This window comes from Pelodiscus sinensis, chromosome 7 (assembly GCF_049634645.1).
Source record: "Pelodiscus sinensis isolate JC-2024 chromosome 7, ASM4963464v1, whole genome shotgun sequence".
Taxonomy (NCBI): Eukaryota; Metazoa; Chordata; order Testudines; family Trionychidae; genus Pelodiscus; species Pelodiscus sinensis.
In genome coordinates, this window is record NC_134717.1 from 19196414 (window position 1) to 19208438 (window position 12025).

The window sequence follows — 12025 nt, forward strand, 5'->3', positions numbered from 1 at the left end:
CTTATTCCCCTTACTGTTTCATACTTTATGGATAAACCTCTCATGCAGATTTTATATGGTGCTTGCAATTTTCATAAGCATTTTACACAATACACATGAACTTGAAACTAATATCTATTATGACTTGTGTATTGTATATGATTCTCAGAAAATTACACTGATGTAGATATTATAAATTCAATGCACAAATGATTAGATGCCTGCTGCTCTACTCATTACTCCTGTTTTCAATTCTTTGCAATACAAATTAGCCAAGTCTTTAACACAAAAATCTATTTTTTCTTTCTCCATATTGCTTAAAATATTCATTCTTTTCCATCCCACTGTTCTCTTCTCCTGTTTTAGAAACAATCACTCTTCTGGACTGTGGACACTTTATCTTCTGCAGGCTCACTTGTCAAAGAAAGTACATGCTGCTTTCTTCCTTGGCTAGGAGTAAAACCCAGCAGGTAAAACCTGCCACTTAGTGCCTGAATATAATCACAGCTCAGTCCCTAAATTGTTACGTTGCTGAGCACTATTATTTTTAACAAAGAACTTTATAACAAATGACATATATAGTTTCAGGAAGATTCTTCATCCCCACAACATGAACTCTAGAAAAGGGTCTGTGTGGGGGAAGCAGGAAAAGTAGTAAGCTGTGCTGGCTATATTGTCTGCAGGGAACTCCTCCATGCTGATAGCCTGCTTCTTTTTGCTTCATTTGTAGTAGGGGGATGTATGGCTGAGGGAAATTTGCCCTGTATTTTTTGAAAGAACAATATGGTCTTTAAGAAAGAAAGTCAAGTGTGGTGTTCCAAGTAGGGGAAGTATGGGACAGAGTCTGTAGGTTAGTGTGTGAAAAATACACAAGGCTGGTAAGAATTTGTCCTGAAATGATACTTTCCCAATCCTAGTTCATCAGGTCCTTTTAGTCTCTTTACATATGTACTCCATTGACTTCCCAGGAAGCTGAATACAAAAGAATGCTCAGCACTTCACAGGATCCTGCTAAAGACTAACTTCCTCCATGTGACTCACCTAGAATAACTCATTTCAGTCCATTGCTGCCCCCATGGTAACCTCAATATAAGTCTGTCCCCCTTCTCCTTCCCCACAGGAATCTGAAATCATCAAACCATCCTCGGGGTTTCCTAATGCATTTTGGCTTCCTTGGGTGAAATTTTCAAAAACATCCAAAAACATCCAAGAAATTTAGAAGCACTTCAAGCCAATATGATTTATGCTCTTTTGATATCTAGTCCTCTGAGTAGCATTTAGAATGTAAATTCTCTGATAGGGACTTTATTTCTATTTTGTCCAATGCCAAGCACATCTAACACTTGCTGCAAAAGGTTAGTATTATCATTATCTTATTTTTTGTCTTAGTACCAGGTTTTAAAAGGTATTTAACCATTGCTGCAGTCAGCATTGCAAGGCCTAACTGATTTAGAAGCCTAAATCTCATTTTCAAATGGGATTTAGATTTTAGAAGGCAAAAATCACAAGATTCCAAAGAGGTTAAAATCCCTTTTGACAATTAGAATTAGGCTCCTAAATCAGTCAGTTTCCATACAGGGCAACACCTAAATGTCTTTTAAAATCTGGCCTTTAATCTTTAGAATGGTTTATGCCAAGAAATGCATATTTTGTTTACATTAATTTGAACATAGAGCAAAGCATAAAATAATGAACCTTTACCCTAGTCATGCATGCTATAAAATATTCCCTGAATTGATGGTTTAATCAAACATTTCAGTTCTGAAGTAAGTATAAGCCCTTCTTTATAATTGCTTTTTAATGTGACTTCCCTCTTTCCTTTCTTAGTGAATGTGTTTTCAATAAATTGGATGTTCCAACTAGTTAAATGTATGTCATATGCTCTTGCATGCCATTTAGATCTATGATGTTGGATTAAAGAATTTCAGTTTTTTGATCCCAAAAATGTATATAGCAGTCAGCAAGGTGTTAACATTCAGCATCCAAGACTTTCAGAGGAGAATAAAAACATTCTGTCTCAAAATACATTTCTATCTATGTGCGAATAGGCCTGTATATCTGAGAAATGTTATCAAGGTTAATTAGAAAAATTATCTCATCAGAACAAAAAAAATTAGGTGTGTGGAATCTCTGTGCCTGAGACACACTAATCTTTCCTAGTTCCGTTTCAAGTGGAACTGTGATCCATCAAAGTCATTTCCTATGCAATCCCAAGGGAACATCAAAAGTGTAGCAAGCACGGTAATACTGGAATTGCACCTGTTGTACTAAAGAAATTGTTTAAGGTATTCCCTAAAGCAGTATGCAATCAAATAGACACATATCATTGCAATTAAGTAGTTGTGGATCTATCCATCTAAATACTTACATTGTCTTTGTCACCATAGTATTTAAGCACCTCCCATAGTTATAAAAAATGCCTGACATCTAGAGACAATTTTAGAGGTTTTGGAGGATTTGTCATTTGTCTAATTTTTTTCCCATGAATTGGTGAGAGTGAGGCTATTATTATGCAAAAGCTAGAAGAATTAGTGTGCTTTTTTCCCCTGAGAGTAGAGTCCATATGAAAGGTTAGTGATCCCAGTAAAAGAGCAGCCAAAACCTTTGAATTTCCAGTTTGTGTAAAATTTTGACATTTTCTGCAAACTTCACTGTTTCATATAGGAAAAAACAAAACACTGTGGTTTTAAAACAAAATATGCTCCCACCTTTCCCTGCAGGATGGGAGAAATTGACATGATTCTTGTCAGTTTCATGGCTACACACCATTGAGTAGCAGCCATTTACAGAATCAATGGCATTCAGCACAGATACTGGAGACTCCAGGACTTCCAAACTCCTAAGTTAGCTGACTCTTTGAGCACCCAGTCTCCTGTAGTTTGGGGACTCAGATGCCCTTAGAGTTTGGAAATCATGGGGTACCTGACCCCAAAGCAGTCTTCTTGGTGGAGCTGTTGCAGATTCTGAATGCCCATCCTGTCTTGGGTTGACATTTCTAAGTCTTCAGGGAGCTTGGAAGTGCTGAGAGCTGCTGCATGAGCCTAAATCTGCAGGAGAGATTCTGGAAACATGAGGTCCCCAAGCCTGAGTAAGGTGTAGCTCAGGTCTACCTGGGAGCTCTGTACCCTGGAAGCTCAGAGAATCCCAATAATCCTCCAGGGAACAGACATACCCAGTTATTGTTTGTGGAAAGTTCAACAAACCTTATTCCAAAAATCCTTTTCCTAGAAAAATTCATAACCAGCTCAAGTCACTAGCCCCACAATTGGGAGAGCAGATGAGTATGGACTGCCAATGCTCAAAAGGGGAAGGAAGTGGTGGAGAGAGGTTGGGAAATTACCCTAAGTCATGCTTTTGTTTGTCCTCCAGGACTGATCGCTGAGGACTGGTATCTTGCTCAACTTACCAGAATGTATTTTAAGAAAGTCAACATTAGAAGCTACTTCTGCAAATTCTTACCCATACAAAGAATCCCACATAAGGGAATTCACTACCCATTTCCCATGCAAATGGGATATTATCTGGGAAAACTAGAGTGGAAACCAGTAGCTTTTATTTGTATTTATAACTTTACTATTAAGCACTCTTCTTTGCCAAGCCAGGGTGGAGAAAGATCTTTATCCGTAGCTGTATTTCTCTGCATTCACATGACTTGTCCCTTTAACTTCAGTATCAGGAGAGCAGGCTTAGGCTTCTGTGTTTCCATCAATAGAAATAAACTGGATTCTTTTATTTGATTTTCTTTATATTAGATTTGTCCTGCTCAATGGGTTCTGTCCTTTTTACAAGATCTCTCTAGTAAGGCACAGCCCCCCCACAGATGCAACTGAAGTGAACGCCTAAGTGCCAACTTGAAATTAAGAAGCAAAAAAACTGTCAGACTCCGAAATCTATTTTTATATTTTGTTAGAGGATGTCATCATAAATAAAGGGAGGTATCCCTTATGGGGCTCTCTCTACCAGTTGTGGTCCTTCCCACTACAGCAATACAAGGCAAACACAGAAGCAAAATATTCTATGATACACAGAAGAAAGACGCCATTTTATCCCAACACTCCTACTAGAACTGCTAGTTTGCAGTTAAGGGGTGGGAGGGAGACCCACTAATATCACTGCTACTGTGAGCGTGAGAGAGGCTATTGTAAAGAGAGTACTTGTCCTAAAGTACTTTTGCATTTGGAAAGGCACCAGCCTCTCCTTCCCCTGCCTTCACAGATACATCTCTGTGCTGGTGGTCATGTGGGGTCACTTCAATGTAGTCAGAACTGCTGAGAGAATTCTCAGAGGCAGAACTTTCTAGGGCTCCCAGAAGCACCAGGGGAGCATGCCCACTCTTACATTCAACAGGATGTGTTGCATCCTTTCCCCCTACATGGTCCAATGCACAGGGGGATGAGCCGCAGCCCCACCTAGTCTTCTGAGGAACATGACACCTCAGTTGTGCCCCGTAGCTCTCCATGGAAAAAGCAGCAACATTTATTCCAAAGTCTAAGTCTAACTCATTTACACACTTTTTCTTAAAACAGCCTCTACATTTTCAAAGCACAGAAAGGTGTTGGTGCTAAGCCCTTTGTTATAGTTGTCACCATGCTTTTGTGGTCACAACTGAGCATACCAAATTCAGGACAAACTATTGAGAAATAGGCAGACACACCCAACACTTATGGGAGAGTAACCACCATATACACCAAACCAGAAACAAAAATAAACTTCTGTTTTACCACACTTGCTAAGAAATAAGTCAGAAAAGGAGTCTCCTTTGGCATTCCAGTACTCCAGCCCAACACACTTAATAATGAGCAGTTATTTTAAACCAATTTCATCAAACAAAAGGGTTCTTCTGGCCCCAAAGGACCAGCCATAAACTCATATATAACTCTTACCAATAATCACATTGCTGCCAATCCTTTAGAATCTAAAGTCTAAAGGTTTATATATATATGACTGGAAGGTGAAGCTAAAGCAATCAAATACATACAATAATCGACACCTTACTTGACACACTTTGTGCAAGATATGTTGCACTTATATAACAGTAGTAGCAACACTGACCTACATGGTCACATTTTAATCAAGTAACATTATGATAGTTACCTTTGCAATAAATGAAAAATAATTCAGGCCTGTTATGTTAATAGAATTTGATAGATTTAAATGGATACTAATAATTAATGTAGCTGTGAGTAGAAATAATCCCTGGTACATATCCAGCACCCTCCATCTGAATATCTTAAACTGATTCCTGACTCATGGATTCATAAGTTAAAAGCACATCTACATGCCAAATCTACACTGTCAGGGTGCACTTATCCAGTAAACATAGGCCTTGTTCCAGCAAAGTGGTTAGGCATGTGCTTAACTATAAGCATGAGCGGCTCCACTGAAGTGAATGAAATCTGGTAAAAGATCCGGGCAAGAATGTAGTTGGGTATTCTAAAGGATATTATAACACTAAAATTATGTGTGCCATATGAATGCAGCACTCCTGCCTTCCTCTATACCAATACCCCATGTATATGCTGTTTTGGATTACATATGCCATGCATGTGTGGCACTTTTATACATGTACACAAACACCTATATAAGATGTCTTATGCCTAAAATGAACAAGTACATCCACACTGTATATCAGAGACTAATGTGTGCATGAGAGTGAATACTTTGTTTTAACTAATTTTCTATAAATGCAATCGCTTGGAATTCAGGCTACTGATTACACACATAAGGGCTTGATTTGGAGCTCACTGAAAAAGAGGGAGAATACTAAAGTCAATTTAATTCTACCAGTGTAACACTGGTGTGAGCATAACACCAACAGACCGATTTGAACCTCGGATCTCTGGAGCTTAGTACATGAGTCTCAGCATGAGCTAAAAGCCACCTGACTCTCAGCTAAGGCTGTAGAACAGATTCATTATTCTCCCTGTAAGTAGCCTTGGTGCCACTAGGTGGGACAATACATTACACTCAGTAGGCATGTGGGTTACATGAGTCAGCTCCATACCAGGCCTCAGTATACTTTATAGTGAGGCAATTAAAACATTTAAACTTCTGGTTTATGTCACCTGACACTACTATTGGCTTTTTATTTTTTTTTAAATTACATTGGGTTTGTTCTCAGTGCAATGCACCACTAGAAACCCTCCCTTCTATTAGAATGTGTTTATTTTCTTCACTGATGATTTTCAGTGCCCCTAATGAACAGTTAACACGCTGCCAATTAATCATGCAGATGAGCAGGCATATATATTAAAATGATTACGCTATCTAGAGTGAAAGGACAGGGCTTCACAATGTTTGCTATTCCCTAGTAGGTTCATTTGGTTTTTTCGGGACTTTACTCAATGGGTTCGTTCATGTGCTTAGAGATAAGCCTAAGCATAAGTGTTTTGTTGACTAAAGCCACAGTAATTGTGAGTTGTGCTTGGATCTGTCAGTGACAAAAGGAAAAAGCTAACCAGGGCCAATTGCAGTGCTTCTGCCATCAGGGAAGGAGATCCTTAGCACTTTGAATTAATGTATCGGACTACAGTGGAGATTCTATTGATGAGGGACTACCGAACAGTCCCCAGAAAAGTTATGCCTGTTCGTAGCACAGATGTCAGGGGGGCATTGCTAGGTGTGAAGACGGCAAATAAAATGTAGAATACTCAAGTATATGCAATCTGAGGCTTCAAGGCAGCTCTGCAATGTAAACCCAAGAAGTCAGTGTTTATGAGGTTTCTTCTACAGGCCAACCTGCCATAGGGCCAGGATCTGTAGTTTTTGAATGGTGCAGAGATTTTAGGCTGGCTTGGCTACTGGGCCATAGCAAGAAACGTTTAAGACTCTTGGGCTGTGTCTACACTGGTGCGATGTCGCGCAAAAGCAGCCACTCTTGCACAAAAACTTGCTGCCTGTCTACACTGGCCATGTGTTCTTGCACAAGTAAACTAACATTCTAATGTATGTAATCAGGGCTTCTTGCGCCAGAACTCTGATGCTCCTGCTCAGGAATAAGCCCTTTGTGCAACTGTTCTTGCGCAAGGGGCCAGTGTAGACAGGTGTGATGGGGTACTGAGACCCCACACTCAACGCCCGGGATTCTGCGCCCTCTCAGAGGCACCGCGAAGCGCATACCGGCTGTGTGCTGGTTGCTCCCAAGCCGCGGCTCAGCTGAGTGGCGCCACGGCTTAGCTGATCAGCGCCGCCGCAAAACAGATCTAGACAAAAATAATAAACCTTACACACGTTTTTCCCTGCCTCTGTTCCTTCGCTACTGTAAGCACTCTTAGGACTGGGGTCAGAGTCCCTAGTTTGATTTCTGAAGCATAGAGCCTCTCTAAATCAGCTTATTTTCTCTGCCCTTATTTGGGCCTTCCACTAAACCAGTGTTTCTATTGCTATGAAATCATGATGGTCTTTTCCTCTGCCCATAATTTCTTGCATGGCTTTGAATTTTCTCCTGGCTCACGTACCCTCTGTGATTTTTAAAGGCAAGCATCTATACATTAGTGTCTTTGTTTTGCAGTTCAGGATTTTCCACACTTTTCCCATCACTAATCCCCTGGTGAGAGATGGGGGAAAACAGTTATTCTAGGCTTGAGATAACCAATTTCTCTAAGGTACTGCCTCTTGAATTTACAGCAGTTCTGTTCTAATAATCTCCCATTGTACCTAGTCTGGGAGGCCAGGACACGTCCCTCATCTGCAATGGTGCAAGCCCATATGCATACAAAGGCAATCCAAACTACAGCAGTTTCATAACAATTTCATAGCATCAAGTGACATTCATAGGCTGTAGGACTCAGTGCCGCTGCATATTCAACCATTAGCCCCACTCCTCACCGATTCTGGAACACTCTACGCTGGTGCAACCCCTCTCATCTCAATTCATGCCCATTTCCCACCACCAGTTTCCGACTACATACAGGCTGCTGACAAACAGCTCAGTCTCATGCAGGCCTGGTTAAAGCACAATAACAGGCTCCGTGTTCTCCTTGAGCCTCCCTTTCACTCTCTTCCCCAGCCAGAGTGCCTGCCTAATGAGACGGGCAGGCGCAGTCAGTGATTAGCCAAACAAAGGCTACTTCCCCAGCCCCAATCCATTTCCCCTGAGTGGGGCTGGAGTGGCAGGAGCAGACTGAGGCTTCCGCAGCCACAGGCTGTCCAGACTGACTTTGTAGATCATTGCTTCAGGCGTGTGAAGCAGCTTCTGACACAAATGCAGCTTGAGGTTTACAAATGTGCCCTTTCTGCTCTATCGATGCTCCATTGTCTTGCCTACAGAGGGAGGGTACAGCACTCTGTATTATTTATGTGTAGCCCATGTACCCTGGCATTGGACAGAGGGAGGGTACATCTTTCTGTATTATTTATGCACAGCTTGTGTACTCTGGCATTGGGTGGGGGGGAGGAAAAGGGTGCCTTGTATTTGTGAACTTAATTTGATTTTGCAGTTTTGTGTTTTCTTGGCTGTATTTATTGATTTTACTCTTTGTATTTCTGGCAACCTTCGTCCAGAGATTATTTGAAAGGCTGCAAAGGCAGCTGGGGAGTTACTCTTTTGCTGTTATGATTTAGGCTTGAAGTTGTTTAATTGGTGTTCCTGTACTTCAGTTCTCCCACATGACTGTATTATTTTTCTCCCTATTATTCCCAATGACAGGGCAGCATTTGAGACACTTCAAACTTCCTTCCTACAAACTGCAAAACCCAAGACCCTGCTTCCGTCTCCAGCCCCCTGGTGAAACAAGGCCTGCGGAATGCTTGCTAATATGACATGTGGGGAGGCATTATGAGGCTCTAGCTAAAACCTTAGCTGAAGGCCACTGAGCAAACTCAGAATTAAAGTTGTTTTATAACTTCTTCAACTTAATTAATTAGTGCTGACATTTTATTGACTTTCTTAGAGGAATTACAGTAACTACAAGATAATATAAAACTTCAGCAAAATTCATAGGAATAAAGACAAGACAAGAATAAAAGAAGAGATGGAAAACAAGAGAGAGGGGATGAGGAATAAAAGTGAAATCAGCAACTGATACAAAAGGGAAAATGTTAGGGTCTTGTTTCAGTTCAAAGTTATATTGCTGTAAATTAGGATTGACTCCATTTCAATCAATCGTGTTATGCTGGTGTAAAAATGATCTTGGAGAACAATCACCTCCAGTGAATGCTTACACTTTAGATATTCTTAATCCTGGCACATTCATCTTACATTAGCAGATTTGCCTGGTGTTGCCTAGGTCCAGCCCAATGGGGGAGGGCATGCAGGCACTGGTGATCAATGGGTCAGACTCGAGCAGAAAGCAGGATCAAGGGGTCAGGGGAAGCAGGACCAGGGTTTGGGGAGGGGACTGGACTGCTGTAGGGGGGTGGGAGAGGGGATCTGGACCACACCAGGGACAGGGGTTGGAACCATATGGGCCTCCTCCACTGGTGCTCCCTGGGCCAGCTGAGAGGAAAGAAGAGGGGGCTTGCACACTGGTCCATCATGGCCACACTGGGCAGCCCAGAACTGCAGGCAGGGGAGGGCCCACTGATGAATCCTGTGATGGGTGGCTGGGGCTGAACTGCCTGGACTCAGTAGTGCTCTGAGACAAGATGGCAAAACTCATCCCCAGCTGGCCACTCTGTTGGCGGTGCAGCTGTCCCCAGCAGTGACTCTACAGCTAGCTCTCCCCTACACTCGCTGCCCCCAGTAATGACTGTGAGAATTGAATCCCTCCTCTCTCTGCCTCCTCCCTTTCCATGTTATGGAAAACAATTAAATTCCAGGCACATCCCATTTTCCTGGCATAACCAAACCTTGCTTCATGTTAGGGTAAGAGGAAACTGCATGCCAAATTTGGTGGCCCTGGCTCTTACAGTTTCCGAGACGTTCTTGAACAAATGGACTCACAGACAGACACACAGATAGATGCACAAATCTTAACATATCTATTTCTATATTTTATATGTTCCTGCATACTAGGCGAAGGTACTAGTTCTCAATGAAGACTATGTTCATAAGAAAAGTTTGCAATTTTGATTTCAGCCCTTTTTGATTGGTTTTTATTAAAATGTAGCCAGCAGGATACCCCCATAGTAGTAAATATTAAACAATAATCTCATCATTAGAGAAAAATACATGTATTCTCTGTTTTTTGATTGCTAGCCCAGTTTTCAAACATAGGTAAAACTATAATTATGTGCCCAGATGCCTGTTTCAGACTTCCAAATGTATAATGCACCTCCTAACGTAGGCTGCCAGGTTTGGACTGAATTTTCCCAAAGAGTGTGGGTTGTAATGTATTTTCTAATGTGCATGTTTATGCACCAAATATGTCAGGTTTACAGGGCTTATCTCTTTCACCCATTGCTGGTCATTCCATATAAATCAGTTTTTCTCCTTCCATGTTACTTAATCATTTATAAAACTATGGTTCAGAGACAAGATTAGTGTTTATGAAATATATGGGTATAATTAGAATGACTATGGGCAAAGTAATTTAACAGATGCACAAGCAACTTTAATTCTGCCATTTCCGAACTTTTGAGTGCTTGACCTTGTCCCTGGCTGGTAATGTTCTTTTCATAAAGTGTTCTGTGTGTCATTTCTTACTTTTAATTTTTTTAAAAGAGCAAACTGGAAAAAACAAGTTCCATCTGTGGCTTCATATCGACACCCACATGATTCATTTAGCTCCACCATACAGACCTTTGCCACTTGAGCTAGCACAGTAGGACAATCTCGTCTGGCTAATCATTTAGTGCCAGTGGCAGTTATTCCCCTTCACTTCAGAGCTCCTAGCCTCTGTTTGCCCTCCTCCATCACAGCTCCTAGTCCAGCCCTTGCCAACCAACCAGACCCAGACTTCTCTTCCTTCCCGTTCTATTGCTGAATCAGTCCCCAGCTGTCCCCACCAACTCTCAGTCATAGTTTCTTCTCCCATCCTTCATCCCAATACCAACAGACTCTGTTCAGCCTGCATCTTTCCCTCCCTGTCTGTATTTGAATCAGATCACTTCCTTCTTCGCTTTGTTTAGATGACCACACAGGGGGCTCATCTAGACTGCAGGGAACGCTCGAAAGAAGATATGCAAATTCTGCTTTTGTCAAAAAGCCGCATAAACCTCCTTTTTTGAGGAAGAGCGGCTTTTTGACAAAGGGGGCAGTTTGCCAAAAAAGCTGCGTCTTAATTACTTTCACTTTTGAAAGCTCTCCTTTCGAAAATGTGATCAGAAGAAGATATACAAATTCCCGCAGCATTTGCATATCTTCTTTCGACTGTTCCCTGTAGTCTAGATCAGCCCAAGGAGGGGAGCACAGAAAGCACAGGAGAGATAGGCTTCCTGCTCTCAGTTCCAGTGCCTGGCCCTACCCTGGCTCAGAGCAGCCATTACAAAGGAAGCCATTTACTGTAATGCCACAGATAAGGTTGCCAACTTTCTAATCACATGAAACGCCATGATCATGGCACCACCCCTTTCCCTGAGACCTCGTCCCTGCCCAACCCCTTCACAAAGGCCCCACTCTACGCTCACTCCTTCAGAAATTTTTGAAGTGGCCCCTGGGCTGTCTTGGAAGGGGAGGGGCCAAGACACTTCTGTGCTTCCCTACACACAGACGCTGATTGGTCTGGGGGTGGGGGAGCTGTAAAGTCTTTGCCCACCCCACAGAGAGAACTGCCAGGCGGTTCCCTCCAGATAGCCATGCCCCTGGCAGTGGGAGGAAACTTCACATGCTCCCTCCTGCTGCCCCCAGGTCAATCAGGGCCCGGGGGGGGGTGGGAAGGGGTGGGAGAGGGAGCACATGAAGTCTCTCACTCCCTGCCCCCACCCTGCAAGGGAGCATCATGATTGGAGTCAACCACCAGCTGAGAAACAGCTGGCAGTTGACTTTAAGTGCTGAGCCCCTTGCAGAGCGGGACGAGACTTCACGCATTCTCCCCCACCCCAAGCCCTGATTGGTCTGGGGGTGAGGAGAGCACACAAAGTCTCCTCCCACCCTGCCCCTGTCCTTTAAGGAGTGTGCAGTGCTTGGAAGCGCCACACCCCTCGCAGGGTGGGAGAAGACTTTATG

At 42.5% G+C, this 12025-nt stretch overlaps 1 protein-coding gene across 1 annotated transcript in view; it reads left to right on the top strand.

The window, feature by feature from the left end:
- HNMT (histamine N-methyltransferase) overlaps positions 1-9266 on the top strand; it is a 99073-nt gene extending 89807 nt beyond the window's left edge. Inside the window, exon 9 of the mRNA XM_025181642.2 lies at positions 8627-9266. Within this exon, the coding sequence (XP_025037427.1) occupies positions 8627-8739 (113 nt within the window). The 3' untranslated portion in view covers positions 8740-9266. The remainder of the gene's footprint in view (positions 1-8626) is intronic.
- Positions 9267-12025: the final 2759 nt, after the last annotated feature.